Below are 15,073 nucleotides of genomic sequence, written 5' to 3' on the forward strand. Positions count from 1 at the left end.
AAGACTCGTCTGAAAGTCCCCCAGTACCTGTCAAAACAATTATGGAAGTATACAGTATATGGAGGCTGTTTAGTGACCAAACTACAGGGTTAAATACATGTAAAAAAAACTAACAAATGTTTCCTGATCTTTCTTATATCTTTCAGATATAAACTCAGCAAAAAAAGAAACGTACTCTCACTGTCACCTGCATTTATTTTCAGCAAACTTAACATATTTACATATACGTAAATATATGTATGAACAAAGCAAGATTCAACAACTGAGACATAAACTGAACAAGTTCCACAGACATGTGACTAACATAAATGGAATAACATGTCCCTGAACAAAGGGGGGTCAAAATCAAAAGTAACAGTCAGTAGCTGGTGTGGCCACCAGCTGCATTAAGTACATCTCCTCCTCAAGGACTGCACCAGATTTGCCAGTTCTTGCTGTGAGATGTTACCCCACTCTTCCACCATGGCACCCGGACATTTCTGGGGGGAATGGCCCTAGCCCTCACCCTCGGATCCAACAGGTCCCAGACGTGCTCAATGGGATTGAGATCCGGGCTCTTTGCTGGCCATGGCAGAACACTGACGTTCCTGTCTTGCAGGAAATCACGCAAAGAACGAGCAGTAAGGCTGGTGGCATTGTCATGCTGGAGGGTCATGTCAGGATGAGCTTGCAGGAAGGGTACCACATGAGGGAGGAGGATGTCTTCCCTGTAACGAACAGCGTTGAGATTGCAGGCAATGACAACAAGCTCAGTCCGATGATGCTGTGACACACAGCCCCAGACCATGACGGTCTCTCAACCTCCAAATCGATCCCGCTCCAGAGTACAGGCCTCGGTGTAACGCTAATTTCTTTGACGATAAACGCAAATCCGGCCATTACCCTTGGTGAGACAAAACCGCGACTCGTCAGTGAAGAGCACTTTTTGCCAGTCCTGTATGGACCAGCGACAGTGGGTTTGTGCCCATAGGCGACGTTGTTGCCGGTGATGTCTGGTGAGGACCTGCCTTACAACAGGCCTGCAAGCCCTCAGTCCAGCCTCTCTCAGCCCATTGCGGACAGTCTGAGCACTGATGGAGGGATTGTGCGTTCCTGGTGTAACTTGGGCAGTTGTTAACATCCTGTACCTGTCCCGCAGATGTGATGTTCGGATGTACCGATCCTGTGCAGATGTTACACGTGGTCTGCAACTGCGAGGACGATCAGCTGTCCGTCCTGTCTTCCTGTAGCGCTGTCTTAAGCGTTTCACAGTACGGACATTGCAATTCTATGGTCACATCTGCAGTCCTCATGCCTCCTTGCAGCATGTCTAAGGCAAGTTCACGTAGATGAGCAGGGACCCTGGGCATCTTTCTTTAGGTGTTTTTCAGAGTCAGTAGAAATGCCTCTTTAGTGTCCTACATTTTCATAACTGTGACCTTAATTGCCTACCGTCTGTAAACTGTTAGTGTCTTAACGACCGTTCCACGGGTGCATGTTCATTAATTGTTTATGGTTCATTGAACAAGCATGGGAAACAGTGTTAAACCTATTACAAATTCGATATGTGAAGTTATTTGGATTTTTATGAATTATCTTTGAAAGACAGGGTCCTGAAAAAGGGACTTTACAACATTAACAATGTCTACACTGTATTTCTGATCAATTTTATGTTATTTTAATGGACAAAGAAATGTGCTTTTCTTTCAAAAACAAGGACATTTCCCATTGACCCCAATCTTTTGAACGGAAGTGTAAATACACAGGGGATAATAGGGGAAATGGGAGACACCTGATGGGGGTGTGTAGACAAGCACAGGTCTACAGATCAGGGTGTGACTTCAACGCATTAATAATATCATTTATATAATACATTTCTTGGTAGTCCAACAAATATTGCTATCAGGTTGTAAATCACACCTGGCCTGGTACATTGTTTGCTCCAGCCACCCATTTGGGATGCACTGTTCCAGTTTCAATGACTCAATATTTTGGACAAAAACAGATGAATGTAACCAAGGCTGGGAATGTTAAAACAATCAAACTGCAAGAGCAATGATCACTAGTCAGTCATAACGGTGTTAATAGGCTAGTTTATTTGTTCAGGTGGGCCTTCGTGCTTTTGCAAACAAAGCAATGGAGGGGTGCTCAACAAAAATCACAAGAATGGCTTACCAAAAAAAGCTAGCTTACGGTTGAAGTCGGAAGTTTACATACACTTAGGTTGGAGTCATTAAAACTTGTTTTTCAATCACTCCACAAATTTTGGCAAATAGTTTTGGCAAATCGGTTAGGACATCTACTTTGTGCATGACACAAGTAATTTTCCCAACAATTATTTACAGACTATTACAGATTATTTCACTTATAATTCACTGTATCACAATTCCAGTGGGTCAGAAGTTTACATACACTAAGTTGACTGTGCCTTTAAACAGCTTGGAAAATTCCATGAAATTATGTCATGGCTTTAGAAGCTTCTGATAGGCTAATTGACGTCATTTGAGTCAATTGGAGGTTTACCTGTGGATGTATTTCAAGGCCTACCTTCAACCTCAGTGCCTCTGTTTGACATGATTGGAAAATCTAAATAAATCAGCCGGGGAAAAAAAACTGTAGACCTCCACAAGTCTAGTTCATCCTTGGGAGCAATTTCCAAACACCTGAAGGTACCACATTCATATGTACATACGATAGTACGCAAGTATGGGACCACGGAGCTGTCGTACCGCTCAGGAAGGAGACACGTTCTGTCTCCTAGAGATGAACGTACTTTGGTGCGAAAAGTGCAAATCAATCCCAGAACAACAGCAAAGGACCTTGTGAAGATGCTGGAGGACACAAGTACAAAAGTATCTATATCCACAGTAAAACAAGTCCTACATCGACATAACCTGAAAGGCCGCTCAGCAAGGAAGAAGCCACTGCTCCAAAACCGCCATAAAAAAAACAGACTACGGTTTGTAACTGCACATGGGGACAAAGATTGTACTTTTTGGAGAAATGTCCTCTGGTTTGATGAAACAAAAATAGAACTGTTTGGCCATAATCACCATGTGGAGGAAAAAGGGGGAGGCTTTCAAGTCGAAGAACACCATCCCAACCGTGAAGCACGGGGGTGGTAGCATCATGTTGTGGGGGTGCTTTGCTGCAGGAGGGACTGGTGCTCGTCACAAAAAAGATGTATCATGAGGAAGTAAAATGATGTGGATATATTGAAACAACATCTCAAGACATCAGTCAGGAAGTTAAAGCTTGGTCGCAAATGCGTCTTCCAAATGGACAATGACCCCAAGCATACTTCCAAAGTTGTGGCAAAATGGCTTAAGGACAACAAAGTCAAGGTATTGGAGTGGCCATCACAAAGCCCTGACCTCAATCCCATAGAAAGTTTTTGGGCAGAACTGAAAAAGCATGTGCGAGCTAGGAGGCCTACAAACCTGACAGTTACACCAGCTCTGTCAGGAGGAATGGGCCAGAATTCACCTAACTTATTGTGGGAAGCTTGTGGAAGGCTACCCAAAATGTTTGACCCAAGTTAAACAATTTAAAGGCAATGCTACCAAATACTAATTGAGTATATGTAAACTTCTGACCCACTGGGAATGTGATGAAAGAAATACAAGCTGAAATAAATCAATTCTCTTTACAAATTTTTTGACATTTCACATTCTTAAAATAAAGTGGTGATCCTAACTGACCTAAGACAGGGAATTTTTACTAGGATTAAATGTCAGGAATTGTGAAAAACTGTGTTTAAATGTATTTGGCTAAGGTGTATGTAAACTTCCGACTTCAACTGTATTTATGTAGCAAGCTAAACACAAGGAGCCTAGTTTTACCTATAGGTGTCGTTTGGTTAACTAGCAAGAAATGTGAATCACTTTGCTAGCAAGCTATGCTGACAGTTTACATAACTCTTAGTTGTCAATCAAGTGTATTTGGCATCGATCAAATGGGTTCCCATTCAGTCGTCAAATTGTGGTTTTGGACAAGCATGCATTGGCAGACAAGCTGCAGACGGGAAAGCAGGTTATTATTCCCCATCGTTTATAAGTGCAATTTTGACGGCCATCTACAAGCTGAAAAAGTTTGAGTGGGTTTATCTATTGTTCCCTTGTAAGATTTTAGCTCATCTCGCTCTAACATTAGTTATTGATCTTGTTGTTGTTGATGTTCATAGGCAATTGAGGGAGAAAGCTTACCTTTTCATGGTTGTTTGATCAATAGAACTGTAAAGTTCCCAAATGTAAGAGTACTCCTGTGGTATTAACATATTTGCAGAAATCCATTCAGATGTATTTTGTGACTTTTGGCAAACGCTTTTCAATGATCTAAAGTCCCACTGTCACAGCTGTTGAAAGATGAGGACCAAGGTGCAGCGTGGTGAGCCTACATTTTCTTTTTATTTTAGAAATGACGCCGACACAACAATAAACAATACAAACCAAATCGTGAAGCTCAAAGGCTATGTGCCCTAAACAAAGTCAACTTCCCACAAATAACGGTGGGAAAAAAAGCTACCTATGTATGTTCCCAATCAGAGACAACGATAGACAGCTGTCCCTGATTGAGAACCATACCCGGCCAAAACATAGAAATAGAAAATCATAGAAACACAAAACATAGAATGCCCACCCCAACTCTCTCCCTGACCAAACCACAATAGAGACATAAAAAGGATCTCTAAGGTCAGGGCGTGACGCACACTGTTGCTACTGCCTGTAAACACACAGTCCAGTTCAAAGTGAATAATGATAGGCCCGTGTAGGTAGCTGAATATGTCGCTAGAAAATTTTACCAATTAAAGTCGCTGGAGGGGTCTGAAAACCCACTAAATATTGTTGGCAACACAAGGGCTTATTTGCATATAGGCCTGCTGTAGCTCTGATTGGCAATGGCGCACCAGTCTGTGTAGACTCCGGTCCTAGACAAGACAGATGTTTAATTTACTGCAGTGTCTATTAACTGTCCAAACGCACGGCCGCGTTTCCACTCTTTATTTCTATAGAAATTTCACAAATGGCTTACTCTACGTCATTCTCAAACATTCTATGAATTTAATAGCATTTTAAAATTACCATATCTATTTGCTTGCTTGTCAGATTTCTTTTTAAAGGCTTCATATTCTTCCTGGGGCTGTATATTGAGCTGATTTTAATAAGATTTCATGTTGCTAAAATCTGTCAGTTCCACTTTAAAACTCAAGCCATAATCCCAATTATTGTAGCATTGTTTTCTGCTATATTGTACCTCCAACCATGAAAGTTTGTGTAAGTAATAACCACAAATCACGTCTCTCTATTAACAATGGCTCTTGTTTAACATTGTTTAACATTGCACGTTCTATCATTTCATTTCACAGCGTATCTTATGGGTTAGATAATATTTTGGAGAGTCAATAAACATCCGTTGACAGCTAATCCTCGTTAGAGGTTCATTTGCATTTGAGAGGGGTTACATTTTCTTAGGCCCATCTGTCAGCTGTATTTTATTTTATTTTACCAGGTTAGTTGACTGAGAACACGTTCTGATTTACAGCAACTACCCGGGGAATAGTTACAGGAGAGAGGAGGGGGGATGAACGAGCCAATTGTAAGCTGGGGATGATCTGTAAACCAAAACAAGTGGCGGGATGGCCATTTGGTTGTTTTTCGAATCCCAGAATGAAGCTTTAATTGAATAATATTATAATAACTGATTTAATTTAAAAAGAGGTGAGGTGTGATACTATGTGACAATTAGGAATGAAGGGGTAATTAGGTGGCCATGATGGAAATGGGGCTAATTTGGGAATTTAGCCAGGACGCCGGGGTTAACGCCTTACGATAAACACTCTTACTCTTGTGTATATGCATTCACATTGATCCCCGCATTATGTAACTGCAATGTTGAAACCGGTCCATTTAGCAGAACTGTTTGGCTAAAGATTTATCAAATCAAGCGGAGGTTTTTGGGATCGAAAGGGAAAATGGCTCTTAATGCTTAGTAGTCTGCTCTGAACCGTGGGTTGCTTTTCAGTCTCTGGAAACTATTATGTGATGGTTTTATGATTCTTTCTTTCTCACTCCCCTTAACTTAATGTGAGCTATGAAGGATGTGTGTGGGGAAGGGGGGGGGGGGGCTGGTGTTGATGGGCATCCAGGAGATATCCTTGTATGGGAACAGTCTGCTAAATTGGATCTTCCCAGAATGTGGATGTCTGGCTCCCATACCAGGATTCCCAAGGAGTGCCAGCTAAGCAGAACTTTCTGGTTTAAGGTCATAATCAATTTAGTTTAATGTAATCCTAGGGACATGCTAATCCTGTGTATTTTATAAAACCTCTCAAATATCTGGGTCTACTTGTAAAGTTATTTAATTTTTAGAACCCTTACACAGACTCAAACTTGGCTCAATCTGTCTACACTAAAGATCACATTGAAAAGAAAAACATAAATATCTACTGTATCTATAGCATGCTAAAATTGAAGTAGAAAAAGACAATGTGCAAAACATTGTTTTTTATTAGTTTGCACGAAATAAAATTCCAAGGCAGTCTTCTTTGACAGTTAAATTGCTTTTATTGACATAGCATATTAATGATAAAGATGATTTTTTACTTTTTTTTTTTCAAACAACAAAAAAACAACATGTTAACACTTGCACATGTCACATGTCACATCTAGCCTTCATTGTAAGGTAGTTATTTTTCCAGGTGCGTATCTTCCGGATCTCTAACCAGAGGGCTCTTGAATGGAACCTTGAGAGACGATGCTGCCACACGCCTCCATGCAACTAGCTAAGACTTTGCCCATGGTGCGGATATCCTCGCTATTCAAATCAGGAAGGCACAGGATATATACCAAGCCCCTGGGATTTGGGCTTTCAGAGGACAGATTTAACAGATATACATTTTATATCCCATTGCCAATGCCTCACAGCTGTACTGCTGTATCTCTGAGGCCCCATCTTGCTGACCGGGCATAGCTATTAAGCAGTAGCCTTCCTATTCTGACTCCTGAGAACTGTGCACAGTTCGAAAAGCATGACCCCATATCATGGCATGAGTCTGTTAACCAGGGGTGTATTCAGTGAAAGGTTCAGAACCTTGCAGACCTGGGATAGCTGTAGTTTTTTTTTTAATTGTGAGAACAAATATTTACTTTGGAGGTGACTACTACTATTTGACTACCGATCTCAGAAAGTAACTACTTTTTTAAAAACTATTTGAATACATATCTGAGAAAGGAACTACTTAAAAAAACATTTGAAACAGATCTCAGGAAGTGACAACTTTTCAGAAACTGTTGGATTGGCTGTGTTCAACTAATGCCAGGGCAAACTGTCCAAACAGATCCTCAAGGAAGGCGGATCCTTTTAAATATGCTATTGGACCAAAAACAGATTTGGCTAATTCATCTATATGGTCCAAATAATGATGATCCACAATTCTTAGAAAATATCTATATAATAATCTATTGAGCAACAAATTACTCAATTATTATGGTGGAAGATTATAATACGGTTTTAAGTACCACAATGGACAGTAAAGGAAATCACACTAAAAACTATCACCATCATGCAATTAGGGAAATTACAAATATCATGAACACATTAGAACTAGTGCCTTCGGAAAGTATTCAGACCCCTCGACTTTTTCCACATGTTGTTAGGTTGCAGCCTTATTCTAAAATTGATTTAAAAAAATGTTTTTGTCAGGTCAGGCACAGCTATTTTCAAGTCTCTCCAGATATGAGGATTTTTATTTTATTTAACCCATTGTAGGATAAGGCAGTAACTTAATAAAATGTCGAAAAAGTGAAGGGGTCTGAAAACATTCCGAAGGCACTGTATCAAGGCTTAAAAATCCTGACCTAGTGAGATATACAATACCAGTCAAAAGTTTGGACACACCTACGCATTCAATGTTTTTTCTTTATCTTTACTATTTTCTACATTGTAGAATAATAGTGAAGACATCAAAACTATGAAATAACACATATGTAATCATGTAGTAACCAAAAAAGTTTTAAACAAATCAAAATATATTTTATATTTGAGATTCTTCAAAGTAGCCACCCTTTGCCTTGATGACTCTTGGCACACTCTTGGCATTCTCTCAACCAGCTTCACCTGGAACGCTTTTCCAACAGTCTTGAATGAGTTCCCACATATACTGAGCACTTGTTGGCTGCTTATCCTTCACTCTGTGGTCCAACTCATCCCAAACCATGTCAATTGGAAAAGCGATTGTAAAAAAGTAAATTGAAGTCAGGTGATTGTGGAGGCCAGGTCATCTGATGCAGAACACCATCATTCTCCTTCTTGGTCAAATAGCCCTTACACAGCCTGGAGGTGTTTTGGGTCATTGTCCTGTTGAAAAACAAATGATAGTCCCACTAAATGCAAACCAGATGGGATGGCGTATCACTGCAGTATCCTGTGGTAGCCATGCTGGTTAAGTGTGCCTTGAATTCTAAATAAATCAGACAGTGTCACCAGCAAAGAACCCCCACACCATCACACCACCTCCTCCATGCTTCACGGTGGGAACCACACATGCAGAGATAATCTGTTCATCTACTGCGTCTCACAAAGACAACCAAAAATCTCAAATTTGGACTCATCAGACCAAAGGACAGATTTCCACCCGTCTAATGTCCATTGCTCTTGTTTCTTGGCCCAAGTATGTCTCTTCTTCTTATTGGTGTCCCTTGGCAGTGGTTTCTTTGCAGCAATTTGAATGTGAAGACCTGATTTATATGAATTCACCCTACTTGTTTCTAAACCTTGTAAATTATTGCATTTGTGGCATCTACTGTATACAGTTTAAGCGTTTGCATTTTATGTACGATTTCTTTGATGTACACATTCAGTGTTTATATGATGTCAAGAGATTTGCTGGACATTGTAAAGCAAGTTATGTCTCCCTTCTCTGGGTTCCATGTGTTATTAAGACAACATGTATTAGTCTTACAGTATTGACTTTATCCTCTAATAACGCACTGAAATGGTTGAGTTGAGTGGTATGCTATTTTATATCATCTCTGTCTTAATTACAATTTACAGTAAATATAGGGTCTAAGCACAGTTAAACCGTGTCATGTCTGCCTCCAAGAATTTTCCTACCCTCATTCTGGAACAAACAAATTGGTAGTCCTGTCTGTAAAAAACAAACCAAATAGCAACATCTCACAGCACAATGCGTCTCCCCTATTTGACCTAGATACTGTATTTTCTATGTATGTATTGATATGTAAGCTTTGTGTGCCATTTTTTTTAGTTGTAGTTCTGTTCTTGTCTATTCATGTTTTTTGTGGACCCCAGGAAGAGTAGCTGCTTAATGGGGATCCTAATAACTACCACAAAAAAAATGTGTTGCTTAGGGGTGTTGCAAGTCTGCCTCTCTGTATTCTAATAGTGCAGGTGAACATCATGATATCACCTTATAAGAGCAACGCTTCCAGCTGTATGTATTATTGGGTCCTTGACATCAAGGACAATTTGAGTTTATTTAATGTACAGTTGAAGTCGGAAGTTTACATACACTAAGGTTGTAGTCATTAAAACTCATTTTTCAACCACTCCACAAATTTTTTGTTAACAAACTATAGTTTTGGCAAGTCGGTTAGGACATCTATTTTGAACATGACACAAGTCATTTTTACAACAATTGTTTACAGACAGATTATTTCACTTATAATTCACTGTATCACAATTCCAGTGGGTCAGAAGTTTACATACACTAAGTTGACTGTGCCTTTAAACAGCTTGGAAAATTCCAGAAAATTATGTAATACTTTAGAAGCTTCTGATAGGCTAATTGACAACATTTGAGTCAATTGGAGGTGTAGCTGTGGATGTATTTCAAGGCCTACCTTCAAACTCAGTGCCTCTTTGCTTGACATCATGGGAAAATCAAAAGAAATCAGCCAAGACCTCAGAAGAAAAAAATTGTAGACCTCCACAAGTCTGGTTCATCCTTGGGAGCAATTTCCAAACGCCTGAAGGAACCACGTTCATCTGTACAAACAATAGTACGCAAGTATAAACACCATGGGACCACGCAGCCGTCATTCCGCTCAGAAAGGAGATGCGTTCTGTCTCCTAGAGATGAACATACTTTGGTGCAAAAAGTGCAAATCAATCCCAGAACAACAGCAAAGGACCTTGTGAAGATGCTGGAGGAAACAGGTATGTCCACAGTAAAACGAGTCCTATATCGACATAACCTGAAAGGCCGCACAGCAAGAAAGAAGCCACTGCTCCAAAACCGCCATAAAAAACCCAGACTACGGTTTGCAACTGCACATGAATACAAAGATCATACTTTTTGGAGAAATGTAATCTGGTCTGATGAAACAAAAATATAACTGTTTGGTCATAATGACCATCGTTATGTTTGGAGGAAAAAGGGGGAAGCTTGGAAGCCGAAGAACACCTTCCCAACCGTGAAACACGGGGGTGGCAGCATAAGGTTGTGTGGGTGCTTTGCTGCAGGAGGGACTGGTGCACTTCACAAAATAGATGGCTACATGAGGAAGTAAAATTATGTGGATATATTGAAGCAACATCTCAAGACATCAGTCAGGAAGTTAAAGCTTGGTCGCAATTGGGTCTTCCAAACAGACAATGACTCCAAGCATACTTCCAAAGTTGTGGCAAAATGGCTTACGGACAACAAAGACAAGGTATTGGAGTGGCCATCACAAAGCCCTGACCTCAAACCTATAGAAAATTTGTGGGCAGAACTGAAAAAGTGTGTGCGAGCAAGGAGGCCTACAAACCTGACTCAGTTACACCAGCTCTTTCAAGAGGAATGGGCCAAAATGCACCCAACTTATTTTGGGAAGCTTGTGGAAGGCTACACAAAACGTTTGACCCAAGTTAAACAATTTAAAGGCAATGCTACCAAATACTAATTGAGTATATGTAAACTTCTGACCCACTGGGAATGTGATGGAAGAAATAAAAGCTGAAATAAATCATTCTCTCTACAATTATTTTGACATTTCACATTCTTAAAATAAAGTTGTGGTCCTAACTGACCTAAGACAGGGAATGTTTACTAGGATTAAATGTCAGGAATTGTGAAAAACTGAGTGTAAATGTATTTGGCTAAGGTGTATGTAAACTTCCGACTTCAACTCTATGTCCAATGTTAGAATGTTTCTGTCAGGCTCTACTAACTCTACAAGTCCAGTGCAGTTAAGGTACTGTATCAATATGCATGTTGTGCGTTATTACTGACACATACTATTGGATTAGCATGCCTCAGAAACGACTGACGGCCAAGATGGCCACCAAGTACTTTCTGCAATCCACCACAATGCGAGAGACAGACGAGGGAAACCAGTTGTTTTCATGTGGAAAATAGAAAATTAAATTGTTAGCCTTCTCCATGTCTACCTCTGATGCCGCGTATATTCCTAGTTCTCTCTTATTACCTGTTGTCTCATAAGGTTAGCAGTTGACATTTGATATGCAGGGGTTTAGTTGTGGCAGGGATTTAGACTTTCCCCAGGTTGGAGAACCCACAATCTGCTGAGTTTAAAACCTCCATGATTCCAGCTTATACCGAGAACTCCAATGCAGCCACCAGCCAGTTGTGAACGAATCGGCTTAATGCAGATTGACACGTAGCATAAGCCTACAAGTTCGAGCTAAAAGTCAGTTTTCACTCAAGAAGCACATTATGACATTTACCATTCCCTTACCATGGATTGTAAATATGTTACGTTTGTCTTTTATTGTTACAAGCAAGCAAGGCTTTGATATTTGGCAAAAAAAACTAAACATATGGTACCTCTTAAAGGAAGCAATAATGCTTCGGTTTCCATCTGCAAAGTGATAGCATTTTAGCCTTTGGGCTAGTCATGTTGCTGTTTATGAGATGGCTCACATGGCCTCACGGACTTATTTCCCGGGGCCATGTTTTCAGCTTATGTAAAATATATGTAACCACAGATGTGAGCCGTGTCTCTCGGGCTTCATATAAAGCCTTTATAGATACCAGTGGCCCTTCATTACTTTGGATAGCCCAAGGATACGCATGCCTTGGTCCATCACTGAACATATTACAGGATAGGAAAGGGACTGATTGCAGGCTTACAGAAAAATTGGGCCATTGTCTTCAACTCCTGTGACTGGTATAGAATAATCAATCTACTGTCTGTCCTATCTACTGTCAGTTTGTCCCTCCATTTGTCCTTTCCTATGTCCATTCTTCTGTCTTTACTTCTGTCTGTCTATCCATCCATCCATCCACTACAGCAGGGTTCCCCAACTGTGAATTTGGCCCGCATGTGATTTTATTTGGCCCCTTAAGTTTTCTGAGACAAAACAAATTCTAGCTGTTTTGGGGGGGTGCAACCTATGATCCCTTATTGATGTCACTTGTTAGATCCACTTCAATCAGTGTAGATGAAGGGGAGTAGACAAGTTAAACAAGGATTTTTAAGCCTGGAAATAATTGAGACATGGATTTTGAATGTGTGCCATTCAGAGGGTGAATGCGCAAGACAAAGTATTTAAGTGCCTTTGAACGGGTATGGTAGTAGCTGCCAGGTACACCGGTTTGTGTCAAGAACTGCAACGCTGCTGGGGTTTTCACGCTCAACAGATTCCTGGGTGTATCAAGAATGGTGCATCACCCAAAGGACATCCAGCCAACTTGACACAACTATGGGGAGCATTGGAGTCAAAATCGGCGAGCATTCCTGTCCCAGTGCCCAGCTGTAGAATGCTTTCGACACCTTGTAGAGTCCATGCCCCGACAAATTGAAGCTGTTCTGAGGCCAAAAGCGGTGGTGCAGCTCAATATTAGGAAGTTGTTCCTAATGTTTGGTATACTCATTCTATGTGATTGTATACAAATTCAAGCAAGGTTTGAAATTATTATGTTTTAGTCTAATATTATATCTGTTTGGGCTTCTTGCGGTCAATTTGCAGTCTACAAATTATTTGTAACTATTTTCTGTCCCACTGACCATCCTCTCAAGAAAAAAATCAGCCCTCGGCTGATTGTAGTTGATAATCTCTGCACTATAGCCTCTCTGCCAAGCTATCCATCATCTTCTGTTTATATTTCTCTGTCAATCAATTTATCCATCCATCCTTGTGTATTTTGCAGGGAGCTAAAGACGCAGCTAGAGAAGGAGGACACCAAGAGAGAGCTGCTGGGCACTGGGACCAGCCTGACAGAGTCCCACTGCATCCGCTGCTTGCAGCCCTTCAAGTTCCTGGTCAACAGTAAGCGTCAGTGCATAGACTGTAAGATGTACACCTGCAAGGCATGCAGCCGCTACAACAAGAAGGAGCGCGGATGGGTATGCGACCCCTGCCACATGTCCAGGTGAGCTGGAGAAACATACTGATGCTAGCATCTCGGTAGAACAACCTTCACGCTAATATATGCTGACATGCTAGGGCCTGAAGCCTCTACAACAAAAAGTATGTCAGCCGGGTGTGCGACCCCTTCCGTATGACCAGGTGAAATGAAGAAACATGCTAAAGGTTAGGACATTAGCACAACAACTGTAATGCTACTATATAGTGCCTTCAGAAAGTATCCACATGCCTTGACTTTTTTCCACATTTTGTTGTGTTACAGTCTGAATTTAAAATGGATTGTTTGTCGAGTTTTCTTGAAATTAATTAAAAAGTAATGAAATGTCTCGTGTCAATAATTATTCCACCCCTTTGAAATGGCAAACCTAAATAAGGTCAGGAGTACACATTTGTTTAACAAGTCACGTAATAATGTGCATGGACTAACTCTGTGTAATAGTGTTTACCATGATTTTTTTATAACTACCTCATCTCTGTGTCCCGCATACACAACTATCTGTAAGGTCCCTCAGTTGAGCAGTGAATTTCGAACACAGATTCAACTACAAAGACCAGGGAGGTTTTCCAATTCCTCGCAAAGAGGGGCACCTATTGGTAAGATGGGTGAAAATAAAAAAGCAGACATTGAATACCCCTTTAAGCATGGTGAAGTTATTATTTACACGTTGGATGGCGTATCAATACACCCAGTCACTACAAAGATTCAGACGTCCTTCCTAACTCAGTTGCCGGAGAGGAAGGACACCACTCAGGGATTTCACCATGAGGCCAATGGTGACTTTAAAACAGTTACGGAGTTGAATAGCTGTGATAGGAGAAAACTGATGATGGATCAACAACATTGTAGTTACTCCCCAAAACTAACCTAAATGACAGCGTGAAAAGAAGGAAGCCTGTACAGAATAAAAATATTCCAAAACATGCATCCTGTTTGCAATAAGGCACTAAAGTAAAAACATTATGCTTGTGGCAAATCCAACACAACACATCACTGAGTACCACACTTCATAATTTCAAGCATGGTGGTGACTTCACCATGTTATACAGTTGAAGTTGGAAGTTTACATACACCTTAGCCAAATACATTTAAAATCAGTTTTTCACAATTCCTGACATTTAATCCTAGTAACAATTCCCTGTCTTAGGTCAGTTAGGATCACCACTTTATTTTAAGAATGTGAAATGTCAGAATAATAGTAGAGAGAATGATTTATTTCATATTTTATTTCTTTCATCACATTCCCAGTGGGTCAAAAGTTTACATACACTCAATTAGTATTTGGTAGCATTGCCTTTTGGGTAGCCTTCCAAGCATTTTGGGTAGTCTTCCACAAGCTTCCCACAATAAGTTGGGTGAATTTTGGCCCATTCCTCCTGACAAGGCTGGTATAACTGAGTCAGGTTTGTAGGCCTCCTTGCCCGCGCATCAATATATCCACATAACTTTACTTCTTCATGATACCATCGTTTTTTGTGAAGTGCACCAGTTCCTCCTGCAGCAAAGCACCCCCACAACATGATGCTGCCACCCCCGTGCTTCACGGTTTGGATGGTGTTCTTCAGCTTGCAAGCCTTCCCCTTTTTCCTCCAAACATAACGATGGTCATTATGGCCAAACAGTTCTATTTTTGTTTCATCAGACCAGATGACATTTCTCCAAAAAAGCACGATCTTTGTCCCCATGTGCAGTTGAAAAAACGGAGTCTGTCTTTTTTTATAGTGGTTTTGGAGCAGTGGCTTCTTCCTTGCAGGTTATGTCGAT

General features: G+C 40.6%; 1 protein-coding gene across 2 annotated transcripts in view; it reads left to right on the forward strand.

Moving 5' to 3' along the window:
• LOC111959346 (melanophilin-like) overlaps nucleotides 1-15,073 on the forward strand; it is a 127,528-nt gene that overhangs the window by 28,703 nt on the left and 83,752 nt on the right. For both annotated transcript variants that reach the window (XM_070437622.1, XM_023980846.2), the window contains exon 3: nucleotides 13,094-13,315. In XM_070437622.1, coding sequence (XP_070293723.1) covers nucleotides 13,094-13,315 — 222 coding nt within the window. The remainder of the gene's footprint in view (nucleotides 1-13,093; nucleotides 13,316-15,073) is intronic.

Source organism: Salvelinus sp. IW2-2015, linkage group LG36 (assembly GCF_002910315.2).
Source record: "Salvelinus sp. IW2-2015 linkage group LG36, ASM291031v2, whole genome shotgun sequence".
Classification (NCBI taxonomy): Eukaryota; Metazoa; Chordata; class Actinopteri; order Salmoniformes; family Salmonidae; genus Salvelinus; species Salvelinus sp. IW2-2015.